Source organism: Lipomyces oligophaga (genome assembly GCF_038497815.1).
Source record: "Lipomyces oligophaga strain CBS 7107 unplaced genomic scaffold V1516scaffold_4, whole genome shotgun sequence".
NCBI lineage: Eukaryota > Fungi > Ascomycota > Lipomycetes > Lipomycetales > Lipomycetaceae > Lipomyces > [Lipomyces] oligophaga.
Window position 1 is genome coordinate 304599 of NW_027117788.1, and position 24905 is coordinate 329503.

Genomic DNA, 24905 nt, shown 5'->3' on the forward strand with positions numbered 1-24905 from the left:
TATGTCTAATTTCTAAATCTATATATAGTCTTCACATCTCTGATAAGTAAGTGTTCATTTGCACACAGATCTCAAAGCCTTTCTTTCAGACATAGATTTAAAATTCATAATTAAAAGAGCATAAAATTCATATATTAAATAATTATTCTTTATCTCACCATCTTTGTTTTGAATATTATACAATCAATGCCAAAAAGACAGTATCAATAAATCAGACTAAATTACAAGACAAACTAACTTCCCATACTCCAATTTATCCTAACCTATAAAAATCCCATCAAGGTGTATAATTGATACAATAGTATATATCGGCATTCATCATGTCTCTGTCAATCTATGCCGGCTTTTGGTTGGTTGTTGGCTAATAGTGTATTACGTTGATTCTGTAATGAGATCGAATACTCGTCAAGTGGTAAATGCTTTAACACGAATCGATGTGATGGAATTTTGTGCTTCATGTCTGGTAACAAAAATATGCCTCGTGATATTAGCTTGCGGATGTAGATATCGGGTAGCAAGACACCTTTGTTCACTAGTTGAGCGAGGAAGAGTTTCGCCAGATCAAGATTGATGTTTTCCAAGTCAAGAAAGCTATCAAAAAATTTGAAAAGTGAATCTAAAACTGGCTTCTTCATTGACGTCCACTTGCGAAATAAAGAACTGATAATATCTGTACGCTGTTCGTTCGGTAGATTGATTGCATTATCCTTGACCTCATTCGCAGCTAAATTATATTCCTCAGCCTGAAGAACTCTGGACGCCGAGTGCTCCTCACATAATGCCCATTCGCATAGAACATCAACCAGCTGCTGTGGATCATTACCGTCATAACAAGATGGAGGGATAGAGGCTGCTAGAATTAGCTCATCTGATATCACATCTATATCGTAAGGTATTGAAGCAGAAGCTATCACGGAAATTAATCTAGCTCGTTGCTCTTGTTCGGAATCTTTAGAAGAATTAGAGGTGTCAAATAATGTACTTTGTCTAGAGAGTGACATGTTTTCCAAAGCGATGGTCTCAAAAACTTTGTCCGTAATAGATTTATCAGGATTCGCCATTCGAACTGATTTGTAAAGCACCGACCGTACGGAGTGCCAATTCTCAGGTATTAGAAAGGCGTCGTGTACTTGTTTCATTAGTTCCCAAATGCAAATTGCAAGTTGCATTTGTAGTTTTTGGTATAGCTGTGAACGGGCTGTTCGGTTGGCTTCAATCTCACCTGCCATAGATTTCATATGAGTCAAGAGGACTTGTGCCAACTTCTTACATTTGGCGGGATGCTTAATCAGACGACTCCAAAAGAGACGGATAAGAACAAGAGGCAATGGAAGCCTTTCTAGCGGGATCTTTTCAAGTAATAAAATAGTCCAGTCCAAAAAATACGCTCTATCCAAGAGATCTTCGGAGTATAGATGAGCTGCAAATCGAATACTATTTGAATAAAAGTCAGTCACTCGACCGATTGAAAAAATATTTCTGCAATACATACATATAATCAGCCCGAGTTCGCCATTTGGGAGGCTGCGTTGTAGGTGTGTTTGCTGGTGTTGAGGCTAAAGTGTCACTATTATTTCCACACTCTGACAGCACTTTTTCAATAAATTGGGCAACTTGAATTGTCCATTCACGTATCCATTGAGCTTCAGCATCAGCTAGAGAAGCACTGTTACCTTTCCGTTTCAAACTTCGGAGCTCGTTTGCACCAACACAACGGGCGAGCCACACCGCACGATGAATAGGCACAGCTTTATTGCAACATTGTTCAACTAAAACTCGGTTTCTAATACCATGAGGAATGGTCCGGGATAATCTTCGCAAAGGAACTGAGGGTGTAACTAGATCACGCAGCCAAGCTTCTCGCTTCTGATCAGTGAGTGTCACTCGCGGTGGAGGCTTAAAAGTTGAAGGAGATTGTATTTTGTTGATTTCTTCACGCTTCTGCATCGCGTTGGTCATGAACACGGACAGTAAATCAAGGGTCGATTGCTTTCGCAATGTTGAAAGAAGATTTGATCGAGCAGATCCAGTTTCATTCTAAAGTTTTGCATTAGCCTCTAAATTTGATAAAATCTATGTATATAGTGGTCATACCGATAAAAAGGGCTTGTCTTCATAGCCGTGCTGAATATAGCTTTCAGTCAGCGAATCTTCAGGTTGGGAACCGGTCCACGGATAGAAATCCGGATATCCAGCATCCGGATTATCTTTGAGCAGAGATTGTAAAACAGATGGCGGAGTCATTGTGTAGGTTTTCAGAGAATTGTCATCACGACCATGGAGATTGGGGGAAGAAAGCATTATCCGAGAGGGGCTAGATGCGGAGGTGCCGGTTGGAGTACTAGGACTCGCAGGGCCGTGATATGGCACAGGAAATGGTGATGCAAGAAACCTTCGCTGAGTCGCAGCAACTGTGTGGCCAGATGAAGGGATCATTTTGCTGGAAGGCGTGTTTGTAGATGGAACTGCTGCGCCGACAGCAGTAACAGCAGCGGGGCCAGTAGCAGTACTGGAAGCAGCGACAGAAACAGCAGAAGAAGGTTGGATCTGTTGGTGATGCACCTGAAAGTTTGTCGACGAAGTTTGTAAAGTAGAAGAGGGCTTTGCGGCGGAGGCCGCGAACAACAGACCTTGATTCAGCTGTTGGTGTGGATTATGGCCGATATGTTGTTGTATATTATGGGGTTGGGACGAAGCCGAAGATGGGGTTGATTGATGCAGTGGTGGCTGTTGCCGGTACTGTTGCTGTTTACCAGCTTGAGTTTGCAGGATATTTGAAGCCGACGTAAAAAAAGAAGTTGACGATGAAGTTTGCAGCGATTGTTGCGAGTTTTGCGGTTTCCGCACTTGTTGTTGCGATAATTGCTGCTGCTGTCCTTTATGAGACCGCTGTTCCTGGCTCAAGACGGCCTTGGCTGTAGCAGTTTGCTGGTACATCAAACTTGGGGGATTAGTGAATTCGAATGGCTAAAAGCAACTGATGTCTAGACATTTTTGACCGAGACTGATTAAATTAGAGACACGTTAAATCAATTAGCCGGAGCTCTTTCACTCGATCTCCGTGAAGGTAACCTAATGACCGGAGCCGATGGCGATTATCCCAGATAAGTTGGAAGACGTGAGCCGAGATGTTTAGAGACCCTTATTCGAAGCAAAACTGTGCTGGCTCTATACCAATGGAATCTGAGCCAGTACGCCCTTCAAATAGCAGAAGAAAGAAGTAGCATCAAAACAGACAGCTTGTTTTAGTAGTTATTTTTCATATAACAGCAATTCACTAATTCCAAGCAACTGTTCGATATTACCTGTTTAGGATATCCTTAATCGCTTGTTGCCTGCTCTTAAACAATCCAAATGAGAACAAATATGATACCACCTCCGAGCAATCACGTGTTATAAATCAGGTGATATGACCTGATTTTAGGGCTTAATCTTATATAACAGTCACGATCAGCTTTGCTCAGCTGGCAGCGCTGGTCAAATGTCTCCCAACTGCAGGACCTTCTGAGAGACGAAGTTCGGCAGTTGGTATCTAGTTTAGATTTTTGAGGTAGCAGAATTGTTCGTCGATTTGTCTACTTTTTATTATTTTATTTAATCAGTAGTTAATCATGGGTAAGTTTTGTCTTTACTGACGTTTCGTTTTAAATTTTGAATTAGTGGATGTTAATTGGAATATAGCTGTCGGAAAGAATAAAAGATTGTCGAAGGGAAAGGTATGTCTCGCAAGCAGTGGTTTCGTAAATGATCACCTCGAGAATAGTTTACTAATTCATATTACAGAAGGGAATCAAGAAGAAAGTCGTCGATCCCTTTTCCCGCAAAGACTGGTACAGTCTCAAAGCTCCCTCGATGTTTGAGAACCGTGACGTAGGAAAGACTCTTGTTAACCGTTCTACTGGTCTCAAGAGCGCTGATGACTCGCTCAAAGGTCGTATTTTCGAAGTTTCTCTTGCCGATCTTCAGGGTGGTTCTGAGGACCATGCGTTCCGCAAGGTTCGCCTACGCATTGATGAAATCCAGGGAAAGAATGCTCTTACCAACTTTCATGGTCTTGACTTCACTTCAGACAAGCTACGGTCGCTTGTTCGCAAGTGGCAGACTCTGATTGAGGCCAATGTTACTGTCAAGACTACTGATGATTACCTTGTCCGTTTGTTCGCTATTGCCTTCACAAAGCGTGCTAGCAACCAAATTAAGAAGACAACATATGCGCAGTCTGCCCAGATTCGTCAGATCCGCAAGAAGATGACTGAGATCATTACTCGCCAGGCCTCGAGTGGAACACTCGCACAGCTCACTGCTAAGCTTATTCCCGAAGTTATTGGACGGGAAATTGAGAAGACTACTCAGAGCATTTTCCCTCTTCAGAATGTGTACATCCGTAAGGTCAAGCTTCTGAAGCAACCCAAGTTTGATCTTGGTACTCTTCTGGCTCTTCACGGAGAAGGTTCAGGCTCTGCTGAGACTGGTCAGAAGGTTGAACGTGAGTTCAAGGACACTGTTCTTGAGACTGTTTAAACTATAAAAGTTATTGCGAGGAAGATTCCCAAAGAAATTAGTGAGCGGGATCTGAGAGTGTATGTGTATGTATTTTTTTTGCATATGATTTGTTGAAGATACATTTGTATATGAAAATTCTGGTGTATTTGGACCAATAAACTATTATAATTAGATTACTTACAGGATTATATTTGACAGACTAGATATTTAAATATATTTAGTCGTCTTTTATAAGAAATTCCTCTACTACTCGTACAAACTCGTTCGTTTTTTCGGATATGACTATTAGAGGGTCAGTATAGATGTGGAACAGATGGAGCATGATAATTACCCCAATGGCCCGAATCAATGTCTTTCAAGATGAATCTTGGAAAAAACTGGCCTATAAGAGGTATAGATTCGTCTGGCACACTATAATGAAGTCAGAATTATTATAATAAACGGTTCTAGCCTGAAGACATACTAATGAGACCTTGTTCCTCGAACAAATAACGAGGGACCTTCATAGCGAAGTTTATGAGGATCATAAGGGAATTCTGCGATATGCGACAGCGAGCGGGCTAAAGTTACGAGAGGAACTCGAAATGCTACGGAGCCATCTTCAGTTCGGATGGCGTTGGTAAGAAGGAAGTTTCGAATGTCTGCGTTCTTCTCGTACTTTTCAAGTGCCTTGAACGCATCACGAACGGACTTTAATTTCTTCGTTTCAACTATATGCAAGGCATCCACGTAGCTGACAATATCTTTCCCGAGTGCAGCAGAAACAGGAGCATTATCGACAGCAATCATAGCCGATACAAGATCAGGTCGAGTGAGCGCAACGGCCATAGCGGTTTTGGCGCCCATCGAATGGCCTAGCACAACAGCGGGTTGATCTTTTAAATGCTTTTCAAGAAAGAAAATGACATCCTTCGCCAGATGTGGATAGTCGTGAACTCTCCGGTGCGGACTATCGCCATGGTTGCGCATATCAAGTGCATATACGGTTGTGTTCAGATCCTTTGCGAACCGTCTGTGCCCCCGGATTAGTAAAAGCTGGACCAAAGATCAAGCATGCTCGTCTTCATACTTGCAAACGGTCCGGTTATTTTGCTTAGATCCTAGTAAGCCATGTAGCACGACCATAGGAGCACTTTTCTCGGGTTTTGTTGCCGATGCAGGATTGAATTGTAAGTATTCCATTTCTACAGGCGAATCGTCAATCGTCGTGGTAGAAAATGATGATCTGGTACATTGCTGAAGACTATGGGAGTATTGAATCTCAAATCTTGATATACAGGATCGTACAATCCCAATATTTCGTACAATCATGGTGATTGGAACGATTGAATTTTATTTAAGCGTCAATTATAAAAAGGTTATAACAAGTTGAGCATATTGTACAGTATGTAAAATTATAGCAGCCGACTGGTCCGTATCACGTGACTATCTCAAGGCACAAGTCCCGTAAGCTGCAAGATGGGCGAATCAGAAGCTTTGAAATTGAAGTGTTGGAACTAGAGGAAAGAAGGAATAAGCGGCCAAAAGAGGAAAATTCAATAATTGTGGATAACATAGCCAAAGACGGTCCAGAATCCCGGAATAACGAATTAAAATAGCAGTATGTATAGCAGGCAGCAGCTGCAAGACGGAAACTTGAGGACTAATAAAGTGCTAGATGCCGACAAAGCCAACTAATGCAGCTCTCAAGACGAGAGTATTCACGAATGCGCTTGACGCGAGATTCGCGACCTTGCACTTATATCGTCGATTTTTGCGAGCGGTTCCCACAATTTCGCGCCTGTATAAGCTTGATATGCCGCTTGCCACTGTGCGGGCCAAGTTGAGACAGGAGTTTGAGCGCCAGCGATTTGTGAGCAACTTGCCAGTTATCTCGGTCCTATATGCGCAAGGACAGATGGAGTATCAGGAGACTCTAAATTTCTGGAAGCAGCGCCCTCAGATTTTCAAGTATTTTCAGCAGGAAGAGCATCCCGAGAAGTTTGTGCATAAAGGATTTGTGGACAAGTTTTTGGAGGTAAGTTCACGTCTCTTTGTGATCTGGCTCGGGCTGATAATAATCCTTCTAGGGAACTGCTTAAATGGAGTAGCTAGATTCACAGGCAATGGCAATGGCAATGGCAATGGCAATACTTGTATAAGAAGCAAGAAATATATTTAATCGGCAATCATTCCAGGTTATGGAGATCTAGAAGTGGTAAGAGTTATCACATATTCAGCCAAGTAGAGAGAATATGACCTCAAAGGGCATAAGCTAGGATAATGTAGATTTACAGTAGCAAATGAAATACTAGCTGCTGGTGCTGGCTGTGGTTAATCGAGGCGTGGCAAGAGTGAATAGTTGTGAGGAATCTGTAATGGTCGTCCGAGGCAGTGTTGGTTAACATGCACTCTATCTTGGAATTACATAGAAAAGTGATAAGTTATTGCTTATTATTTACTACCTTCAGAACACTCTTGGATACCGTTTTCCTTTTCGAGCTCCAAACATGGCCAGACTGAGAGGAGCATCGTTTTCCGCTATGGAAGGATTGCTTTCTTCTACCAAATCGAATGTACGAAAGTAGTTTATTGTCGGCAAAGGTGCCTGCGAAGTTCCTGCTCCTGGAACTGGTACTGGTGTAGATCCTGTAGCCGTTGTTCCTGATCCTGTAGTTGTCGCTGTCGCTGCTACCGAAGTCTGACCTGTTGCTGCTCCTGCTGCTCCACTATTGCTACTTGCGCTCGCACCTGCGCCTGAGACCGCGACAGAGACAGCGACAGGTACAGCGGCCGTCTTGAAAACAAGATTGTCGAAATAACCTGAGTCGTCATCGCAGCTCTTTCCGACGTTCATCGTCCAGAGCGTAGATTAATCCTCTCGGGCCTCGCTCGGATTTCTCAAATTCCGTCTCTTAATAGATTTTTTCTATCTGCACCGCACTGAGTCGGGTTCCTGTTAAATACTAATCCCGCACTCGTCGCCAGGCTGCTATCCGCTGTCTACTACCGTCGCGCACCTGTCAAATCTGCTGACAATCACACCCTTTTGCACGTTGAGACGGTGCCTTTTCTTTCTAACTTCTACCCTTCTCATTCTGACGTCATATCGCCTTCCCCCGATACTGCCTAGTATCTACCGCCACAATATACACTAATCAATTTGTTTAAGGATCACAATAACATTCAATAACCTCTTCTTCAAGAGCTTCACTCTAGTTCACTATCTCTAGATAAATAAACAAATAAACCCTTTTCATGATGGTTCTTGCTACTTTCTTCGTCTGTGGTTCAGTTGTACTTCAGTCCAACAGCCATTTCCAAGCCAACACATCCAAGAAATAAATATAAATATAGAAATTATGTTGAAATATCAGTTAAAGAGAAAAGAAATTGAACACGAGAAATAAATATCAGGGTACTTCGAAAGTAAAACAGAAACAATACACGCTTGAACAATACCGAAATTATACATAAAAAAAATAAAAGAAAATAGGTAAGTAACACAAACAAGAATTTACAACTTTAGACCGTATTGTAGATTCAGCAACTGTATCAATCTTCATCATGCTCTTGTGGGGAATACATCTGTGTGAAATCATATAACATCGACAAAGACCATCTTCATATATATATGGCCGTTCGTGCTGATTGATAAATGTCCTAATGCTTTGTAAAAAAAAGCTTGCCGTTTGAATCCTGACCTGACGCACGCCGACGTCGAAACGAGAGACGAATATAAAGCACAATAGAAAATAAATAGAAAATTTGATTGAGATCGAGCATTGAAAGGTCGAGGGGAGGACAAAAAATTAATAAATTAGGAAAGACGAGAAATTGGAAACGATCGAAAATAGAGAAATCATGGCAAGCCTACGAACACAGAGTTGGCCGCACTTGGAACGCAAGTGGGATCTGGTCATAGCAAGAATCCACTAGACAGTCTGTAACTGCATTGAAATAAGCCGACGAACAAATGCATGCCAAATCTGTCGGACTGCATCCAGCTGTAATAAGCTTGGAATAGAAGCATGATTGACCGCACTGGTTCATGCCAACGTCGGCCATTCTCTTCACAATGTGCTTTGCCTCCGCAGGAGGATCTGTATAAGCCAAGGAAGATACTGGTGCAGAGGAAGAAGCTGTAGAAACTGAATATCCAGCACCAGATGAAAATCGACTGGATGAACGTGAAAGATAGCCACTAGATGAAAATCCTGCACGTTGGTAATTCCTCTGGGCTGGATCAAAGCGCTTAGCAAGATGTGGGTTGGCGCCTGGCTGAATGTTGAAGCGCAGACAATTTGAATTCGCTAAATTCTGAGCGAACGGCAACTCCTTTGGTGTGCACTGAGAATATAAACAGCCATACAAAGCCTTGATAAAATTAAGTCAGAATAACTCATCGATAATATAAATGATATTTGTCTTTTCTCCCAATTCCTCAAAAGATTGAGAAGAGCAACTGAGAAAAACCACAGACACAGTAAAAACCAAACTTACCAATTGATATGATTCATCTTTGCAGAAACATTCTGTGTCATATCGATCGCAACCTGAGATAATTTTGGTATTATCAATACATGGCTGATAACAAGCTGTAAAACAAAGTTAGTAATCCAAAAAACAAGAACATTGCAAGAATTGTCAAAAATGTCGTCACTCTAATAAAAATTGCTGTCTTCCAAAATCAATCCTAATCCAGCATCGTATGAAGAATGAGCAATTGAGCTAGTAAGAATGTTGACGAAAACGAGACACACCCCAAGACACATTAGTTCATTACGAACATTCTGTGATTTGAGACCACGAAAAGAGGTTGTACGCTAGCGAAAAAAATATGAAAGCGAAATAGCGGAAATAGAGTAAGGGGTAGCGCGTATTGGGCTGTGCTCACAAAAACGCATCGCAGGAGTGCAAAAGGAAAAAGAAGATCCCCATCTAGGGGACAGCACTAGTCCCTTTTAGACAAAAAGGGTAAGTAAAGATAGGTCAAGAAGATAATTAAGCTGTTCTGGTTCAGAACACGAAAAAATCAGACAGACCAAAATTACCGCCCGCTGTCGATGCCAAAGCCGATGCCAGAGATGACTAGCAGTAAATTTGAAAAAAAGTCGGAACGGCGCTAGTGCAAAAGCGCAGCCCATGCAAGATTGATAATATAAATGCTGATTCCCTATCGCTGACATTGGCATGTCTAAGTAATTCATTCCGCTTCCGAACTTCCACCTTCCATAATCATCGCGAACATTCATTTAGCTCCATACCACTCTCTCACTTGTGACCCTCAGCATACCCTACCACAAACCAAAGCAGCTCGCACATCGTCTCATAACTTCTCACAATCAATTGCACTATTATCTCCATCCTCAGGATTACCAACAAGGGGCGCTCGCGCCAACACGGGGCATATCTAGGGTAGTGGTTGTCCTAAGTAGTAATAGTAGGGTATGGGATTGAGAGTAGTTGATGTATCGAAAGCGGTTGGACTGGAATCTGAGGGCAAGGGTCAGATGCAACCCAGAAAGCTGCTGCTGCAATGCGCTGCTGCTGCGCGCGGCGCCAGAGAGGAGTGGCGAGAGAAGAGAGAGACAAGCAACGAAAAGCAGATTCAGAGAAGAGCGAGTCACGCAGATAGACCGAGAGAATCATAACGATGAATATGCTAAATCGGAAGCGTAGAAGCAATAAGATTTGAGAGATTTTCACACGAGGGCGCACCACGAGGGATTGCCGAGAGTTCCTCCCACGAGGACTCCGAAAGGGTCCAGAAACCGTGATGGCGAAGAGGGGTCGGTGACACAAAAGGTGAGCTCCTGCGGTCGTGATGTGAATGTGTGAAAGTGAATGAAGAATTGTCGACAGTTGCTTCCAGAAGATATACAATAATCGAACATTGTGATGGCATATGTAGAAAGATGCTTCGCGCTGGGGACAATGTGATTGATTTGAGAGAAACAGTGGAAGAACAGCATTTCAAAGTAGAGTATCCAGAAAAAAATGGATATTGACGTAAATCAAAAAGAACCTGTTTGACAAAGAGAAAAAAAGACAAAATAACACGTACCTGGAGCATCAGATGCGACTGCTGCGACTTCTAGAATCAAAACAGAAAGAAAAAGGAGAATGGCTGATAGATTAGCTGTAGATAGACGATGCATTGTGTGCAAATAAAAGTTGTAGATAGGTAAAATGCTGTGAAATTTTGGCGAAAGAAAAGGATGCAGAGGAAAGAGCGCAAACAGGACCTAATAAGCCCGAATCTGTGCAGCAGAGAAAGAAAAACGAATGACGGTAGGTAGCCGAAGCTAGCAAGAAGTATCACCAACTAGTAACCACGAGAACGGATTGATCGTCGCGAGCGCGGAAAGGAAGCGAAAAAAAGGAGGAGAAAGCGACAGAACCAGGAGCGACGCACTGGTAGCAGCAATACTCAGGAGAAAGAGTCAGCGTAGGTCTTTCGAGACTTACGAGAAGACACGCTGAGACTGAAATAGATAAAAAAAGGCTTGCGGTTGGTCAGCCGAGGCGAAGAGGGGATTGAGGGGACTGCGGAGGTTGTGATGGACGGAAAAGTTTGACCTGTATCTGGTGATAGACAGTCCTGGAGTGATTGAGAAAGGAAAAAAAGGAGGAGCAACAAAAGAGACGACCGGACTCGATTCAGCTACGTCGCAGAGTAGTGCTCCTGTTATTGCAGCTGGTACACGGCAACTTCGGCGTAAGAAGTGCAAGACGAGAAGTCGACGAAAAGTTGCAATGAGCCTAGATGTGTCTAGGGAGCTGGTGATTATCAAGAATAAGGATATGGTGTAGAGGGAGCGATAAAAACAAAGTGGAAAGGAAAAGGGAGAAGAGAGAAGAAGGTGAAGAGCAAGAAAAAAGACGAGCGGGAGGAGGGTGTGTGTGTTGTGTGCACTGCGTCTGTGGATGGATTAGTGGGTGCGAGAAAGCGAGAGCGAATTGGTGGGAGATACAGTAAGCAGCAGGGTGGCAGAGTAGAGTATGTGTGAGACAGAGATTTGGTGTGTTTGTGTGCTGAGGGCGGGCGAGTGTGAGCGAGAGAAACAGCGTGAGCAGGCGAGGGAGATAGAGGGCGGGAGCAGGAGGTACGGCGACAGAAGAGAGTTTAAGGGCAGAGGGGAGCGGTTATGCTATTAAAGCAAGCAAGCAAAAGCAGCACCGCGCAGTACCGTGCAGGGAAAGTACAGCGCGCCAGCCAGCTCCAACAGCACCGGCGGCACCAGCAGTAAGCAGCTTAGTTTGGCAGGCGGTGGGAGCAGGAGCCACGAGCCGCGAGCCAAAGGCCAGAGAGAGATGCAGTAATTGCACCGAGTACTGCTGAGAGAGGTAGTGGCAGTAGCAGTGGGCAGGTCGTTGAAGCGGATAAGCCAAAAAGCAGTGCAGCCAGCGAACAACAAGATCAGAATGCAATTAATCTGAAATTGAACAATTTAAATGAAACAAACAAGATTAGATGGTATTTATATTGTCGAAGCCAGTTCGAATCCGACTATGGTTTTTGAAATATGACTTGGATACTAATAATACTAGATATTCTAATTTTACTGATGCCAATACCGGGACTGATCTATACGAACCGAATACCGTAACACCATATAATTAGACGGTACAGCATAAGAATAGAACAGCAACCGAATGAGCTCTGTGGCCACCGCAATCTTTCGTATTGCTCTCTGCCCGCTGATCTGTCCAAGAAAGTATTGAGTTTTCCCAGCCATGGCCTCTTTATTCTACTTGCGCATCTCCTTCATCATCGCTCTCACAATCTCTTTCTCATCATCGTCGCTGCACTTCGCCTTCTCACAAATTAGTTACAAATGTTTTATTATTAGCCTGAGGCAGTCCTTCCACACCAAACAACGAGCACAGACCTCTGTCCGTCCAGCTGCAGTCCGCTCAGCGGCGGTGGCTGGTACAACATGCTAACGGCGCCAAGCTAATTTACTTCTACTAGTGGCTGCATGCCAGCCATGCACACGCACTCTTGCGCATGGTCTACGGGCAAGGGCTACCGGACTGGGATTTTATGGCACTTTTACTCTCTTGCATGTGTCTGAAGCCAACATACTCATAGAGACGAGCTGGCAGACGCCTTCTGGTTATGTAATTGTAAAAGACCGCACTGGTTCTATTATACTAATCCATTCAATTATTCTGGATTTCCTTCGGCACGAGTCCGTCCTGCAAAATCGCCCGTATTTTGTTCTGTTTGCGCTGTCGCTTCACGAGTAATCGAACATCTCGGCTTTCAATTGTTCGGCGGCCAGCATGTTGTGCATATCCCGCTAGATCCTGACCTATTTGCTCAAGAAACACTTCGCCCGCCGCCATGATTGCGGCAAGAGCTGATTTGCCGACCTTGCCTGTTCGTCCGGCTGAAAGTACTTTCTTGACAGTCTTTCGGCAGATTGTTGCGGTAGCCTGTCGGGGTGCTTGTTTGTCGGAGGATGGGCCTCTTGTTCTGGACTTCATTGGGCTAAGAGTTTCATGCTTTGGTCTGGCAACAGATTCGGAGTCTGATTCAGACCCTATCAACGCAACGTTGATTTCCTCATCGCCGCCAATTTCGGGCAATGGTGGCCGCTCGATAAGAGCTGTTCTCGTTTGATCCTGCTGATGTTCGTCCGTAACAACCATGATTTTAAACTCTTCTCTATCGTATCGCGACAATCGCCTCTGTTGGCGATGCACCTGACCAGCTGTAATTGCCTGATCAAGAAGATTTCGGTTTAAATTTGTGTCTGCATTTGCCTTCACGGCTGCGTTCACGTTATCTTCCACGGTCTCCACCATGCCCTCTTCCATGTTCTCTTCCACGTTCCCTTCCACGTTCTCCTCCACGTTCTCACGCGCACTCTCAATATTTGCCTCCCACTGCGACACTGCCACTTCCATCGCTCTTGGTGTTTCCTCTTCCGTCGGCTGCTGCGTTTGCACAGGCTCGAGTTGTGGATCCATCTCTTGTTCTGCACTGGCATCCCGCTCTCTCCGCAGTAGTCGGGACAGGATCCGCAGATCATCTCTCGGCGTCCGCAGTCGCCTAATAGTACTTCTAACTAATGTGTCACCAATGGAACTTCGTCGCCGATTAGTCGCGCTGGTCCGGCCAGGCGTCAGCAGGTTGTGTCGAACAACACGAGTTCTCGAATGGAAAGCCGTGCCGTCCAGGGCCACGTTTGGCCGTGTTCTCGACCTAGGTGTCCTGGTCGTATTCTGGGAATTCAGAGTCGGCCGCAAAGGCGTCCGAATAAGTTCTAATCGTTCGTAATCCATCCTGCTTCCTCTCGACGGTCCTCCGTTTGAGCGCGTCGAAGACTCACCCTCCAACGCGATCCACTGTCGACGCGTATCCGTAATCCCATTCTACCCAATCTGTCCTATTGTTCCCAGCACCAATCCACATGGTACACATGGTAAGCAAACATGTGTTTAGTATCCACGGCTCTCCCGCAGGTACGGCAGAATTGAGCACTATGGCTGTGTGCATCGTGCAGTACATTAGACTGCATTGGTGTTGCTTCCCAACCACTTTATTAAGGCAACCTGACGGCATATGCATATGTGTGATGTCTGTACAAATCGAGTGCTCGATTGAGATATGCTATGAGAAATAAGGTCCTCAATATTTGGTTGTCCGATAGTCTGACAGTACGAACATTTTCCCTTTTTCGAGGAGGCCATGTTCGGCTGAGTGCCCCTGTTGGTCGCAAGTCGCTTAATGCGTCGTATGGGCTCTGGCTTGTTGATTGCCTAGTCCTCCTGATGAGCACAGTTTGCTGTTCTGGACGATGATCGTGATTTTTTCTCGGTCCGTCCGATGCGGACTTGGTTAAAGTATTATGTCATTGCCTTGGTAGCCAGTTTTGGTTTACTGTAGATCAGATGAGATCAGGCTGGATCAGAGTCGGCTGGAGGACACCGATTTCACGACGAGCCATAAAGACGTTGTTGCTTCATTTTTCTTCCTACTCCCACTGCCTCTGCCTCTGTTTCTGCTGGCTGCTTCTGCCCGTAATCCTGTCAACTGGGTCTGCATAACCTTCCTAGGGGGGGGCATATGCTCCTAATAGATGTGGTCGTGCCAGGTCTAAATGGCGGATTGGTCGAACACTATGTAGATGCTCCTAATCCGGTGTGCCCCTGCCTTCCGCGGCCCAGCCATCCTAGTTGTTCTGTCTGTACGGAAAATTCCTGCACCGACTGGTTCGCGAAGCTGTGCTGAAATTGAATCTGTTCCTGGATCCGTGGAATGCTTGCTGTCACTTTGCCGTTCCTCGGTCTCCCCAGACTGGTTACTTGTTTCGTTGACAGCTAGGTGGTCGCGGAGCTAGACAACCAGGCAAGCAGACAAAGTCGGAGCTAAGGGCCATATAGACAGACAGACATACAGACAACCAGGTGGCAGGCACCCAGTCAGCCAGTCCACCGACAACCAAACTTCAGCTAACCATAAGCAAACAAACAACAATCGCTCTTGTTTGCAGACTGCTAACCTCTACTACCCGCAGCCATATACCTTTTTCTACACTGTACTCAACACTCACTGCCTCTACATTGTCAAATCTTGGCTTAACGTGGTGCGCTAAACTGCGAGAATATCCTTCCAAGTATTTTTCGTCAGAGTTTGTTCAGTAACCGACAAAACTCTCTTGGCTGTCCAATCTTGATTAAACAGGTCATGTTTGCAATGCAGGCTGCTTTGTTTACAGGACGGGCAAGTCCAGGAAGAACCGCTCGCAGGATTGCTCGGCGCTAGGTCTGCCGCAGCCGTCCCATTTTTGTTTTTATTGTTCTGCGTTTTTTCTTAGCACCTGCTTTCCGTGCTGTTGTTTACTGTCTTTCTATCTTCTGTCGGTCGCTCATCCATAAAGCGGCTGAATCGATCGAACGGCTGCTAAATATCACTCCAACCCGGCATGACGAAAGAGTCGTTTAAATCAAGCTGTTTGGCGGGCTTCTAAAGCAACCAGACGTTGTATTCAGATTTCCCGTTTTACGTAATCTCCTGCTGGCTGTTGCTCGGTCGAAGCAGACCAACGTAGTGAACGATCCATCTCAACGAGCCAGCTCGGCTCGCGAGCTGGCTCAACACAAAACACAAAACACAAAACAACGCTGGAAAGCACAGGTGGAAGAAGAAAAAAGGTTCATAAAAAAGAGGTGGGCCAAAACCAAATGCATTGACTCGTCCAAACGGTTACCGCCTTTTAGTTTTCTGCAGCTCTTTTGTGATACTAATTAGACTAATTAAGCGCTTTGGTTCAATGTACCGCATTCTCTCTAGCCAGACTGAGCAAGACTCTTACTCCTGCTAAACGCAGGTCTCTGGAAAATGCCGCCAGCTCAATTTCCTTCGTTGCAGGCTGGAAAAATTTTGGTCTTTATCGAAAGTAAATCAACCTAAATTAATATAAAGTCGCGCTGGAATGGTAGATTAGCTAGCGTCTTGCTGGTCGCTATTAGAATTGCGTTTCATTACTAGTTCATTTCTTGGATGGGACCGTCCTTCCCATCTTCTCCGGCACTACCCGGCCTCGACCTTTTTCCCCCCAAGTCCTCACCCCTTCCCCTTTAATCCAATTCTACTTCCGCTAATTTTAATTTCGGTTGGAGGATTATTCGCCGGCCAGACTGGGCTGAGCTTAAGCTTGAGCTGTCCGCTAGGAGTAAATGAATTGGAAGAATACACACAGTCATGGCAGTGTTGGATGATTAGGAGACAGACTGCTTGCTTCTGCAGATGACCGAGCAATTTGCGTATTTTCAGGGAATGTGGGCGAGGCATGTAGTCTTTGCTTGCAGGTGATTTTCTCCATGTAGACAATAATTCAATTAATTCTACACTGCTGAACTGATTCAAGGCTCACCGCTAGCTACACACTTGCGAGTGGTCCACCACTTTCAAAGATACTCTAGCATAGATGCCAGCATCAATTTAACTAGTCCTCATTCCGGCCTGACTCTAGTAGTCCCTTGTATTTCGCATGCATCGTCTTGAGCTTGTAAATTTGGGTGTTTTGTGCTGCAGGACCATTCTGAATTCAAAAGCTTCTTATTGGCAGTTTGACTAGTTCATGATTATGCCATGGCTTATTTCTTTTGGCGGTCATGTTCTTTATCTTGACTTTGGCCTTGACCTTGATCAGCTGCTGTCGCTTGTCTTACGGTCGCGGCGATTCTGGTTTACACTCTAGTCAGAGTACATTGAATGTATCTTGATTGTATCAGTACAATGTTCCCAGAATAACCCTCGTTCTACGCTAAAAAGCCGGCACGCTTCTCCGATCTATCTAGAGTCTGCGTCTGGTTTTCGTCATTGTCTTGCACTGCGATCTGCGTTGTCTATAATTAGTTATTTCGTCCTGTCTGGATCGCCATCGAAGACCAGCCTCGCCTCAGTGATGCGCCGCACCTCCGCAGAGGAAATTTTCCTCGGTTGTTTTTCATATGAAAATCTCTAATTTCGGACCATGTTCTTTGATGTCATTGTTCTATAATTGCCTACAGCAACTTTCGGCTATTTACAGTTAGATTAATATGCCTGGACTTAAACGCAAGGCTAGCAACACGCTTGGTTTGAGTCCTGGGTCTGCAGCTAAAGCAAGAAAGCAAAACAGTGTTCCAGCGAATTCTCGGCGGTCAAATGCAGCTGATGCGACAAGTGAAGTTGCACCAGACGCAGACGATCTCGACGATGGATTAGTGTATGATTTCGAAGATGCATCGTTTGTCGGAGATGAAGATAACAGTATCATCGGCGGGGATGAGCGTGACAGCAACGATGACGGCCTGGTCGATCTGATAGATCGTGAAGATGAGGGACACACAGGTATAGATCAACACCTAAAACCGTCATTTGCAGATCCCGCCACGGAGAAACTCCGGAAAAAAGAGAAAAGCAAGAAAAATGCTCAAAAGACGTCAACCAAAAAACAAGACCGAATGAGGGCAGAGATCGACAGTAAAAAAACGCTGGCCTTGTTACCAGCGCATGCGATTGCCGATCATCTAGCTAAGGTTGCCCGACGGGCGAACCCAGAACTGTCTGCGGTCGAGCTGCAAGACTTGTTCATGTTCAGTCAGACTGACATTGAGGATCTCTCGGGAACACAGTTCAGTTCCGGTTCTTCACGATCACTAAACCTGTTTCCGCGGTTCTTAGCAACCGTGGCCCAGAGATTGCATATCGATTTGAAGCATTCCCCGAAGAGTGACTCGGGCTCATCGTGCCCACTGGGATTGGTAATAGCACAGTCAGCCATGCGAGTGTGCGATCTCAAAAGGTGAGTTTTAATTTATATTAATGACCCGCGGGGTCGAGGCTACTGTGCAGACAACCTAATTTTTTCGTCCATAGAGCTGTGCCGAAGTACATATCGTCGATTAAGGCAATCGCGAAAAACACGTTGACGCAAGATTGTGCGCTGATCACCAAAAGCCAGCCCACTCTAATTATTGGAACCACCGACCGTCTAACCAAGCTGTTGCAGGACAAAGCTGCGTTTTCAGTGTCGACGGTAGCCTTTGTCGTTCTCGATGTGTCTTATCTTGACCAAAAGACAAACTCAGTGCTCGACGATCAGCGGGCGGCCACCCTTGCATTTGCCAAGAGAGTTTTAGTTCAACGACCAGAGGCTAAGCTGGTCTTGTTTTGATTGTGTTTGGTATAGATCATTATATTTAATGTCATTTCCCGTCTTCCCATTCATATTGTAGTTTTCTTTATGATAATCTGTCCATGGTTTGTCTATTACTCTCTTAATCAGACTTTTCTTCTTATTTCTAGCCCTACTGTGTAATAGTGTGCCGAAACGAAGTACAGCCGCTGGATCACAACCGCGACTCCACCACCAAGCTACGCAGCCGTCCTTTCGTGATCGGCGCACAACCTGCTTCCCTTCGCTATTGCTGCCTTGTTTAGACGTTCACAAAGCTTAAGCTTGTCCGAATACCAGGTCCTCGGCACATTACACGGATACAAGAAGAGTCCGACCAGCGAGAACTGTTCACACATAGACAGGCGCTTTTCTGGAGACGAGCTGTCCTAGTTTTATTTTTTCGCCTCTTTTGGATTGCTCTATTTGACTAATCCGGTCATACACCTAGCTGCAGGACAACACTCGTTCTTGCCCTCGCGACTGTCTCATCATGACCGACCAGCCTATCCAGCCAAATCAGGCCGAGAGCGACCGAAAACCTACGGACACAAACGCCACGCTCCTGCAGGCTTTTGAGTGGTATATTCCTGGTAAGCAAACATAATCTACGGTGACGAGGACTGGTGGCCCTGAAGTCCTGGTAGTGACGGGAGGTAGCCCGAGCCGTGATAGTCGTGACCAGCCGTGATGGTCGTCCTCAATGATCAGAGCTGGTCCGCCTGTGCTTGCGTGGCTCTGCCTGAACTTGTCCTGTCCTCTTCAGACTATCAAGAGTGCTGCTTTTCTTTCCGGATTCAAGCTAACTTATCGGTGTTTGTGCCGCGCACTAACAGATGATCATCAACACTGGTAAGTATCTCTGCGCGATTTGTGCTCAGCTGTCTGAGGTCTTCGTTCTGGCTCGCCTCACAATCCCTCTTCTTTACGTCATTTCTGCTGCCCAAGTCTACATACGTCCTAGACTGCCGGAGATTGTTCTAGTGTCGTTACGACGAAAAAGCCAGTCCAAGGCTGAATATTCCGTTGACTAGTCAACCGGTAGCCAACGAAGAGCAACGAATTCAGCGGAGTCCAGTCTCAATCATTCATTCTGCTAATAGACTTCCACAGGAAAAAGCTTGCCCAGAACGCTTCTGCCTACGCTGCAATCGGCCTCACTGCGCTCTGGATTCCTCCCCCTTGCAAAGCCACTGGGCCATCTGCCAACGGTTACGACATGTAAGTGCCATCCCGTCCCGCGAGGTGTTTGTGCCCGTGATTTTTCCTCGCATTTCTGCCGCTCAATTCGTGCATCCAACGGTCGAGTTCTCTGGCTGGCTTTCGTCCTCGACCTCTTCGGCCTAGTCGGGGTGCGGTTCACAGTGAACGTTCGATTCACGGTTTACGGCTGGCTCGATGACATCTCCCCATCTTGACATCTTATCGCGTCCTTGCGCGCGCGTTTACCCGTTGCTAGCCTGCCCTTGCTTGTACTCGGCCGTTGTCGATGTTGTCGCTTTACCTATTTGTCCGTGTTGTTGTAGCAACCCAACACGAAACTTTGCTTCTGCTCGGCTTCTACCGTGACGGATTGTTAGCTCGTGGGCTCGATAAGCTCCAGTGGAGCTCTTCTCTGACTCTGCACTTTCTGCTTTTGGCTGACAGGTTGTTCTGACTCCGAATAGCTACGATCTTTGGGACCTCGGCGAGTTCGACCAGAAGGGTTCTGTCGCTACGAAATGGGGATCCAAGGAAGACCTGCTCGTCTTAGTCGAAGCTGCAGACAAGAATGGAATATCTCTTTGTAAGTGTTTCCCTCTGTTCTTGGCCGTGCTCTTGTTATTCAGATCTACAGTGTATTTGAGTTTGTGTTGTATTCTTTGACTCCTCTTGTCACCAGCATTCCTCTGATCTTGGTCTCACTTCTGCACAAAAGTTTCTGTTCCTGAGTCGGTCCGCGAGAAGAGTGGCTCTTGCTCCCCCGCTTCTTTAGCCAGATTTTGCTCGTCCTGTCAATTCAACTCCTTTCTAATAACTTCTATTTTGTTTCTTCTAGACGCCGACGCGGTACTGAACCACAAAGCTGCTGCCGACAGAACCGAAAAATGTACGGTTATCGAAGTAGATCCTTCAGGTGAGTCGTTGTTTACCCTCTCCCTGATCTTCGGCGCTTTCCGCTCCCAGTTTTACTAAATTTTGCATAAAGATCGCACCAAACAGGTCTCAGAACCTCATGACATCGAAGGTTGGTTCGGGTTTGACTTTCCAGGTCGCGCAGACAAATACTCTACTTTCAAATGGCACTGGCACCATTTCACGGGAACAGACTATGACGATGCCACCAAGACAAAGGCCATCTTCAAAGTTCTTGGCGAGAACAAGACATGGGCTAAATCAGTGGACAAGGAGAATGGTAACTTTGATTACCTGATGTTTGCTGATATAGATCATAGCCATCCTGAGGTACAAAGCGATATCAATGCTTGGGGAGTATGGCTTACCAAAACCTTACATTTACGTGGAATGCGGTTCGATGCGGTCAAGCATTTTTCGGAAGACTATCTTCGCATTTTTGTGGAGAACTTGCAAAACGAACTAGATAGCACGGATCTTTTTTTTGTGGGTGAGTTTTGGAAAGACTCACTCGAAGACATGTCTGCCTATCTTGATCGCCTCAACGGCGTCAAGTTTAGTCTGTTCGATGCGCCCCTAGTCTATAACTTTTCAGAGGCTTCACAGACTATGTCATATGACTTGCGCAAGATTTTTGATGGCTCGTTGGTAGCAAAGCGACCTGTTGCTGCGGTGACTTTGGTTATGAATCATGATACTCAACCGCATCAGGCCCTGGAGGCCAAGATTGAGCCTTTTTTTAAACCCCTTGCTTATGCGATAATTCTTCTTCGTGCACAAGGTTATCCATGTGTATTTTGGGGCGATTTGGAAGGTATCGCGGGAGGACCTTCTCCTGAGCCTCCTTCGTGTGGTGGACAGTTAGCCGATCTAATTCTCGCCAGGAAGCTGTTTGCATATGGGGACCAGGAAGATTATTTCGATTATGCTACTTGTCTTGGGTGGGTCCGTCGAGGAACCTGGGATCGGCCATCTGGATGTGCAGTGGTACTTTCAAATGCTGGTGAAGGAACAAAGCATATGTGTGTTGGTGCCGAGCATGCTGGAGAAATTTGGACAGATGTGTTAGGATGGTCAAAAGAGGAAGTCACGATAGGTGAAGATGGTTTTGCTGATTTCAAATGTCCTGCTACTTCCGTTTCAATTTGGGTTAATAAAGAAGCAGATGGCCGTAATGAGTTTGGAAAGTATTAAACGGATTGATTTTCTCCGCCCAGATATGATTATTTTGTGGATTAGTTTTCTCTCCATTGATAGAAACATGTGGTACACTGGTCCTTTGTTATTCGGCTGATACAATATATTTTGTTCATTAAACGTACTCTGTAGAATGTTGTCATAGGTTCGTCAGCACTTCGTATTTGTAGCTGGAAAAAATAGGCTCTATCGTTTCCGCATTCGTTTGCACATTGTGCTAATTGTTAGCGTATTTCAAACCACTGAAATCTTGACTTACCCATGGTTTGATCAGCGTTATCCCAAGCTCCCTCCCCACCGAGCACATCATCTAGTTGCTTTCGTTTCATAGCACGACGCGCGAAAATTTGGGTCTTTGATGTGATCGGAAACTCGTATGGGCATGATTTGCACTCAAATCTGTATCCACCCGAAGTCCTTGATTGAGATATCTGAACATTTAGCTAAGCTTCTGAAATTGTGAATAAAATAAAACATACTGTTAACAAATTGGAACAGTCAGGGCAGAAGGTCAACATTTTGCATCTACTCAATAAGCACAACTAGCAAAGTTGCAGTAATTTTCAAAATTCCTTACGTGAACTTTTCTGCGAGAAATCTCCCAGCAACCTGGCCGCGGCGCTACACAAACTTCTATTCTTGAATTACGGGACTTGACGATAACAATCTTCAGCTAATGTAGTTCTTCAAATAGATTTAGCTCCCTTTCGGCCATTAATATTTATCGCCTGAATGCCTCGATCTGGATTATTTTAGTTGATAACTATTTCTAATTCTATCTGAATTATAACATATTATCAATTGATTTTTCGATCTTAGTTCTAGAAACCGTTTTCATTCCGTTCGGGGGTGATGAGTCTTTATAGATACAATCGTCGAGCGAAATAAATAGGTCAATCTTAGTAATGACGCAGATATCATCGAAACAGAAAGCTGAGCATAGATCTGAGGAAGAGGGTGATCTTTACTGTATTTGTCGCGAGCCGGACTCCGGACAGTGGATGATAGCCTGTGACTTTTGCGATGACTGGTATCATGGGAAGTGTGTGAATATCAAGGAGGAAGATGGCGATTTACTTGAAAAATATTGCTGTCCCCTGTGTCGTGAAAAAAACAGAGGGCAGACTTTGTGGAAGCGGAAGTGCAAATTTCCAGATTGTCGAAGGCCTGCGGTGTTCGCTGATAGTGGTAAAGTCCGTCATCGACACACAAAGTCAAAATATTGCTCTCCGGAGCACGGAATAGCCTGGATGAAGCTTAACATTACGTTACAAACCGATCCGGCCAACTATTCGTCTAGAGATGAAGGGTTTCGCAATAGTCCCTTGTCAATTTCTGAACTCGCTACTGTTGTTCGTGCTACCGGTCCATCACTAGCAAAATTTAAGGATCTAGGAAACCATCTTCCAACTTTACCATCTTCTATTGATCAAAGCAGCGTATACCTGGCTTCCGAAAATACACGTCTCAAACAGCTAGCGGATGAACGCGACGAATGGTCTCTCAAGAATATCTACAACGGCCACAAAGCCACATATCTATATTACACGAAGATCCGATGCTCGGCGCAAAAGGAAATCTGCGGATTCGATCCTCGCCTGGTATATAGCGAAAAAGAATGGCAGGCTTGGTGTGACTCATCTATAGGTATCTACGCGCTCCAAGCTATTCAGAAACTTAGAGACGTCTTGGAAGAACGACGGAAAGCTGCCACTTCCGCGGCCGAAATCGATGCTGAATTAGAATCATTCTCAACAGCGGGGAATCAGCTTGTAAACTCGACCAGAAAGCATAAGAGACCCAAAAAGAGACAAGCTCCGGTCCAAATCAACATTGATTTGGCCGAGGTTCTGGCAGTCTTAAATCCAGCGGCTTTGTCTACTACTGAACCTCCGGCCTCTGATATTGAAATCACAGTGCAGGCTGACATTGTATGTACAAAGGACAAACGGTCCTGCTCGAAACACGAAAAATGGCAGAGCATCCGCTCTAACGAAGTGGAATTAGATCAGCAGATCTGCTCAGCCATGATTCACAAAATTAACCTCGAAATCCAGTCCATCACTCGTCAAGCGACACTTCGCAGTTTCAAAGATTCCACAAAGGGAGGGGGTAAATGTACAATTATAGCTGAAAACATAGATCAATGATAATAACTATCGATTATTTTTTATTCAGTAGCACATAAAGTACAAGAAGCTGCGGAGAGATAGAATCTATCAAACTAAAGGTGAATTATCAAAAAAATACATTAATCCATTGGTAGATAATAGGCTACTTTAATAATAAAATAAAACACACTGATCCCATCGCCTTGTATATAAAACAATATATCTTTCGAAAAATAAGTTCTTTTAGATCCTCATTTGTTTTCGAGACTCTTCTCTCTTGGCCATGCTAGAACCATGCTCATACAATTTTCTCATGATCCTAGAAACTTTTTTTTTACCGTCATCAGCAATTAATAATCAAGGAAATGCAAAACTATTAACTACTTCCGCCCGACACCACCACCTCCTCGAGATATACACAAAATCTAATATCCAAACGCCTCCAATTTCTCGCTGACATCGGTAGCAACTTCCTTTTTGATGGTAGCAAGCTTAGCAGCCTCAGCCTTCTTCTTAGCGTAGTAGGCAGCAGACTTGACTTTCCGGCGTTCTTCGAGGCGGGAGACAACATCCTGATACTTCCATCCAACTTCATGGCTCAGCCGTCCAACAGTAGTGTACTTACGGCCCGGTTTCAATCGAAGAACACGCAGAGCCTGAGGAACAACGACACGCTTCTTTTTGTCGTATGGAGGAGGAACACCCTCAAACACTTTCAGACGCTCAAGAGCAGCCTTACCACGAGCCGTCTTGTGAGCGATCATGCCGCGGACAGTCTTGTAGAAAATGCGGGAAGGAGCACGGAAGTGAAAAGGACCATGGGTCTTATTGTAACGCGTTCCCTTGCGGAGGTAGGCATGGTATTTCACTAGAGAATTGTTAACTGGCAATTCTACATAGTTGCGAACAGTTCAAACTTATACATACGTTTTGCGCGGAAAAACTCTCCTGAGATATTGAGGTCCTCAGTTCGAACGATAACAATCTTCTGTCCATTGAGAAGCTGCTTAGCAACGATAGACGCAAGACGGCCAAGGAGATGACCCTTGCCTAAGAATTTGTTAGACAACTTCTGCTCGAATATTTCTCGAATATTTCCCGAATAACCACAAGATTAACATACCGTCAATGACGATGACCGATTCAAAAGTGCTCATTGCGTTGACAGATAAAGATTCCTTCTGTTTTTACTTTGCTTTTCGCAACAAACTGAAAAAAACCGAACTTAAACGGATTAATGAATTTTATGTCAAGTGGAGATCAGCTTGAGGTCCGAATCGAAGTCTGGCAGACCAAAATGAGTGAAGATTCGGGCGGCGCA

At 45.0% G+C, this 24905-nt stretch overlaps 11 protein-coding genes across 11 annotated transcripts; 5 read left to right on the top strand and 6 right to left on the bottom strand.

Moving 5' to 3' along the window:
* Window positions 1-110: 110 nt before the first annotated feature.
* Window positions 111-3320, bottom strand: V1516DRAFT_690973 (uncharacterized protein). Its single transcript, XM_066923841.1, has 3 exons — window positions 2095-3320; window positions 1493-2037; window positions 111-1434 (listed from the first exon to the last, which is right to left on the bottom strand). The coding sequence occupies exons 1-3, from the start codon at window positions 2935-2937 to the stop codon at window positions 330-332; spliced, it is 2493 nt and encodes an 830-aa protein (XP_066777215.1). The 5' UTR covers window positions 2938-3320; the 3' UTR covers window positions 111-329.
* Window positions 3255-4679, top strand: V1516DRAFT_707298 (40S ribosomal protein eS1). Its single transcript, XM_066924173.1, has 3 exons — window positions 3255-3615; window positions 3682-3716; window positions 3784-4679. Exons 1-3 carry the CDS (start codon window positions 3612-3614, stop codon window positions 4519-4521), a joined length of 777 nt encoding a protein of 258 aa, XP_066777216.1. The 5' UTR covers window positions 3255-3611; the 3' UTR covers window positions 4522-4679.
* On the bottom strand, window positions 4580-5852 carry V1516DRAFT_674655 (Alpha/Beta hydrolase protein). The gene is made up of 4 exons (XM_066922127.1): window positions 5573-5852; window positions 4967-5515; window positions 4835-4914; window positions 4580-4785 (listed from the first exon to the last, which is right to left on the bottom strand). Exons 1-4 carry the CDS (start codon window positions 5812-5814, stop codon window positions 4721-4723), a joined length of 936 nt encoding a protein of 311 aa, XP_066777217.1. The 5' UTR covers window positions 5815-5852; the 3' UTR covers window positions 4580-4720.
* A 101-nt stretch (window positions 5853-5953) lies between these two features.
* Window positions 5954-6910, top strand: V1516DRAFT_674659 (uncharacterized protein). The gene is made up of 4 exons (XM_066922128.1): window positions 5954-6103; window positions 6161-6520; window positions 6573-6700; window positions 6750-6910. The coding sequence occupies exons 2-3, from the start codon at window positions 6161-6163 to the stop codon at window positions 6582-6584; spliced, it is 372 nt and encodes a 123-aa protein (XP_066777218.1). The 5' UTR covers window positions 5954-6103; the 3' UTR covers window positions 6585-6700; window positions 6750-6910.
* A 1445-nt stretch (window positions 6911-8355) lies between these two features.
* On the bottom strand, window positions 8356-10643 carry V1516DRAFT_664147 (uncharacterized protein; the record flags this gene model as incomplete). The annotated part of the gene is made up of 3 exons (XM_066920565.1): window positions 8356-8859; window positions 8986-9080; window positions 10550-10643. The coding sequence occupies 3 exons, from the start codon at window positions 10641-10643 to the stop codon at window positions 8356-8358; spliced, it is 693 nt and encodes a 230-aa protein (XP_066777219.1).
* Window positions 10644-12184: 1541 nt separating this feature from the next.
* V1516DRAFT_320341 (uncharacterized protein) lies at window positions 12185-13944 on the bottom strand. Its single transcript, XM_066918898.1, has one exon. It carries the CDS (start codon window positions 13777-13779, stop codon window positions 12652-12654), a length of 1128 nt encoding a protein of 375 aa, XP_066777220.1. The 5' UTR covers window positions 13780-13944; the 3' UTR covers window positions 12185-12651.
* Window positions 13945-17043: 3099 nt separating this feature from the next.
* On the top strand, window positions 17044-18161 carry V1516DRAFT_624851 (U3-containing 90S pre-ribosomal complex subunit-domain containing protein; the record flags this gene model as incomplete). The annotated part of the gene is made up of 2 exons (XM_066919681.1): window positions 17044-17789; window positions 17864-18161. The coding sequence occupies 2 exons, from the start codon at window positions 17044-17046 to the stop codon at window positions 18159-18161; spliced, it is 1044 nt and encodes a 347-aa protein (XP_066777221.1).
* Window positions 18162-18222: 61 nt separating this feature from the next.
* V1516DRAFT_637316 (glycoside hydrolase superfamily) lies at window positions 18223-21592 on the top strand. Its single transcript, XM_066920044.1, has 6 exons — window positions 18223-18754; window positions 18998-19013; window positions 19275-19382; window positions 19829-19947; window positions 20200-20277; window positions 20350-21592. The coding sequence occupies exons 1-6, from the start codon at window positions 18655-18657 to the stop codon at window positions 21468-21470; spliced, it is 1542 nt and encodes a 513-aa protein (XP_066777222.1). The 5' UTR covers window positions 18223-18654; the 3' UTR covers window positions 21471-21592.
* On the bottom strand, window positions 21512-21991 carry V1516DRAFT_623774 (uncharacterized protein; the record flags this gene model as incomplete). The annotated part of the gene is made up of 4 exons (XM_066919634.1): window positions 21512-21547; window positions 21599-21690; window positions 21733-21904; window positions 21953-21991. The coding sequence occupies 4 exons, from the start codon at window positions 21989-21991 to the stop codon at window positions 21512-21514; spliced, it is 339 nt and encodes a 112-aa protein (XP_066777223.1).
* A 147-nt stretch (window positions 21992-22138) lies between these two features.
* On the top strand, window positions 22139-23735 carry V1516DRAFT_674683 (uncharacterized protein). The gene has a single exon (XM_066922129.1). It carries the CDS (start codon window positions 22379-22381, stop codon window positions 23621-23623), a length of 1245 nt encoding a protein of 414 aa, XP_066777224.1. The 5' UTR covers window positions 22139-22378; the 3' UTR covers window positions 23624-23735.
* V1516DRAFT_674685 (60S ribosomal protein uL13) lies at window positions 23617-24860 on the bottom strand. The gene is made up of 3 exons (XM_066922130.1): window positions 24708-24860; window positions 24512-24634; window positions 23617-24452 (listed from the first exon to the last, which is right to left on the bottom strand). The coding sequence occupies exons 1-3, from the start codon at window positions 24739-24741 to the stop codon at window positions 24010-24012; spliced, it is 600 nt and encodes a 199-aa protein (XP_066777225.1). The 5' UTR covers window positions 24742-24860; the 3' UTR covers window positions 23617-24009.
* Between the last annotated feature and the right edge of the window lie 45 nt (window positions 24861-24905).

Excerpts from the sequence above, each read along its gene's own strand:
- V1516DRAFT_690973 (XM_066923841.1), bottom strand. The coding sequence starts at position 2,937 with ATGTACCAGCAAACTGCTACAGCCAAGGCCGTCTTGAGCCAGGAACAG. Across the intron at positions 2,038-2,094 it reads AAGACAAGCCCTTTTTATCG|AATGAAACTGGATCTGCTCG; the intron begins GTATGACCACTA and ends GCAAAACTTTAG. Across the intron at positions 1,435-1,492 it reads CGAACTCGGGCTGATTATAT|TATTCGATTTGCAGCTCATC; the intron begins GTATGTATTGCA and ends TTATTCAAATAG.
- V1516DRAFT_707298 (XM_066924173.1), top strand. Across the intron at positions 3,717-3,783 it reads AAAGATTGTCGAAGGGAAAG|AAGGGAATCAAGAAGAAAGT; the intron begins GTATGTCTCGCA and ends TTCATATTACAG.
- V1516DRAFT_674655 (XM_066922127.1), bottom strand. The coding sequence starts at position 5,814 with ATGATTGTACGAAATATTGGGATTGTACGATCCTGTATATCAAGATTT. Across the intron at positions 4,915-4,966 it reads CGAGGAACAAGGTCTCATTA|TGTGCCAGACGAATCTATAC; the intron begins GTATGTCTTCAG and ends ACTTCATTATAG. Across the intron at positions 4,786-4,834 it reads CATTGATTCGGGCCATTGGG|TCATATCCGAAAAAACGAAC; the intron begins GTAATTATCATG and ends ACCCTCTAATAG.
- V1516DRAFT_674659 (XM_066922128.1), top strand. The coding sequence starts at position 6,161 with ATGCCGACAAAGCCAACTAATGCAGCTCTCAAGACGAGAGTATTCACG.
- V1516DRAFT_320341 (XM_066918898.1), bottom strand. The coding sequence starts at position 13,779 with ATGGATTACGAACGATTAGAACTTATTCGGACGCCTTTGCGGCCGACT.
- V1516DRAFT_637316 (XM_066920044.1), top strand. The coding sequence starts at position 18,655 with ATGACCGACCAGCCTATCCAGCCAAATCAGGCCGAGAGCGACCGAAAA. Across the intron at positions 19,383-19,828 it reads TCTGCCAACGGTTACGACAT|CTACGATCTTTGGGACCTCG; the intron begins GTAAGTGCCATC and ends GACTCCGAATAG. Across the intron at positions 19,948-20,199 it reads CAAGAATGGAATATCTCTTT|ACGCCGACGCGGTACTGAAC; the intron begins GTAAGTGTTTCC and ends TGTTTCTTCTAG.
- V1516DRAFT_674683 (XM_066922129.1), top strand. The coding sequence starts at position 22,379 with ATGACGCAGATATCATCGAAACAGAAAGCTGAGCATAGATCTGAGGAA.
- V1516DRAFT_674685 (XM_066922130.1), bottom strand. The coding sequence starts at position 24,741 with ATGAGCACTTTTGAATCGGTCATCGTCATTGACG. Across the intron at positions 24,635-24,707 it reads ATCGGTCATCGTCATTGACG|GCAAGGGTCATCTCCTTGGC; the intron begins GTATGTTAATCT and ends ACAAATTCTTAG. Across the intron at positions 24,453-24,511 it reads AGAGTTTTTCCGCGCAAAAC|TGAAATACCATGCCTACCTC; the intron begins GTATGTATAAGT and ends ACAATTCTCTAG.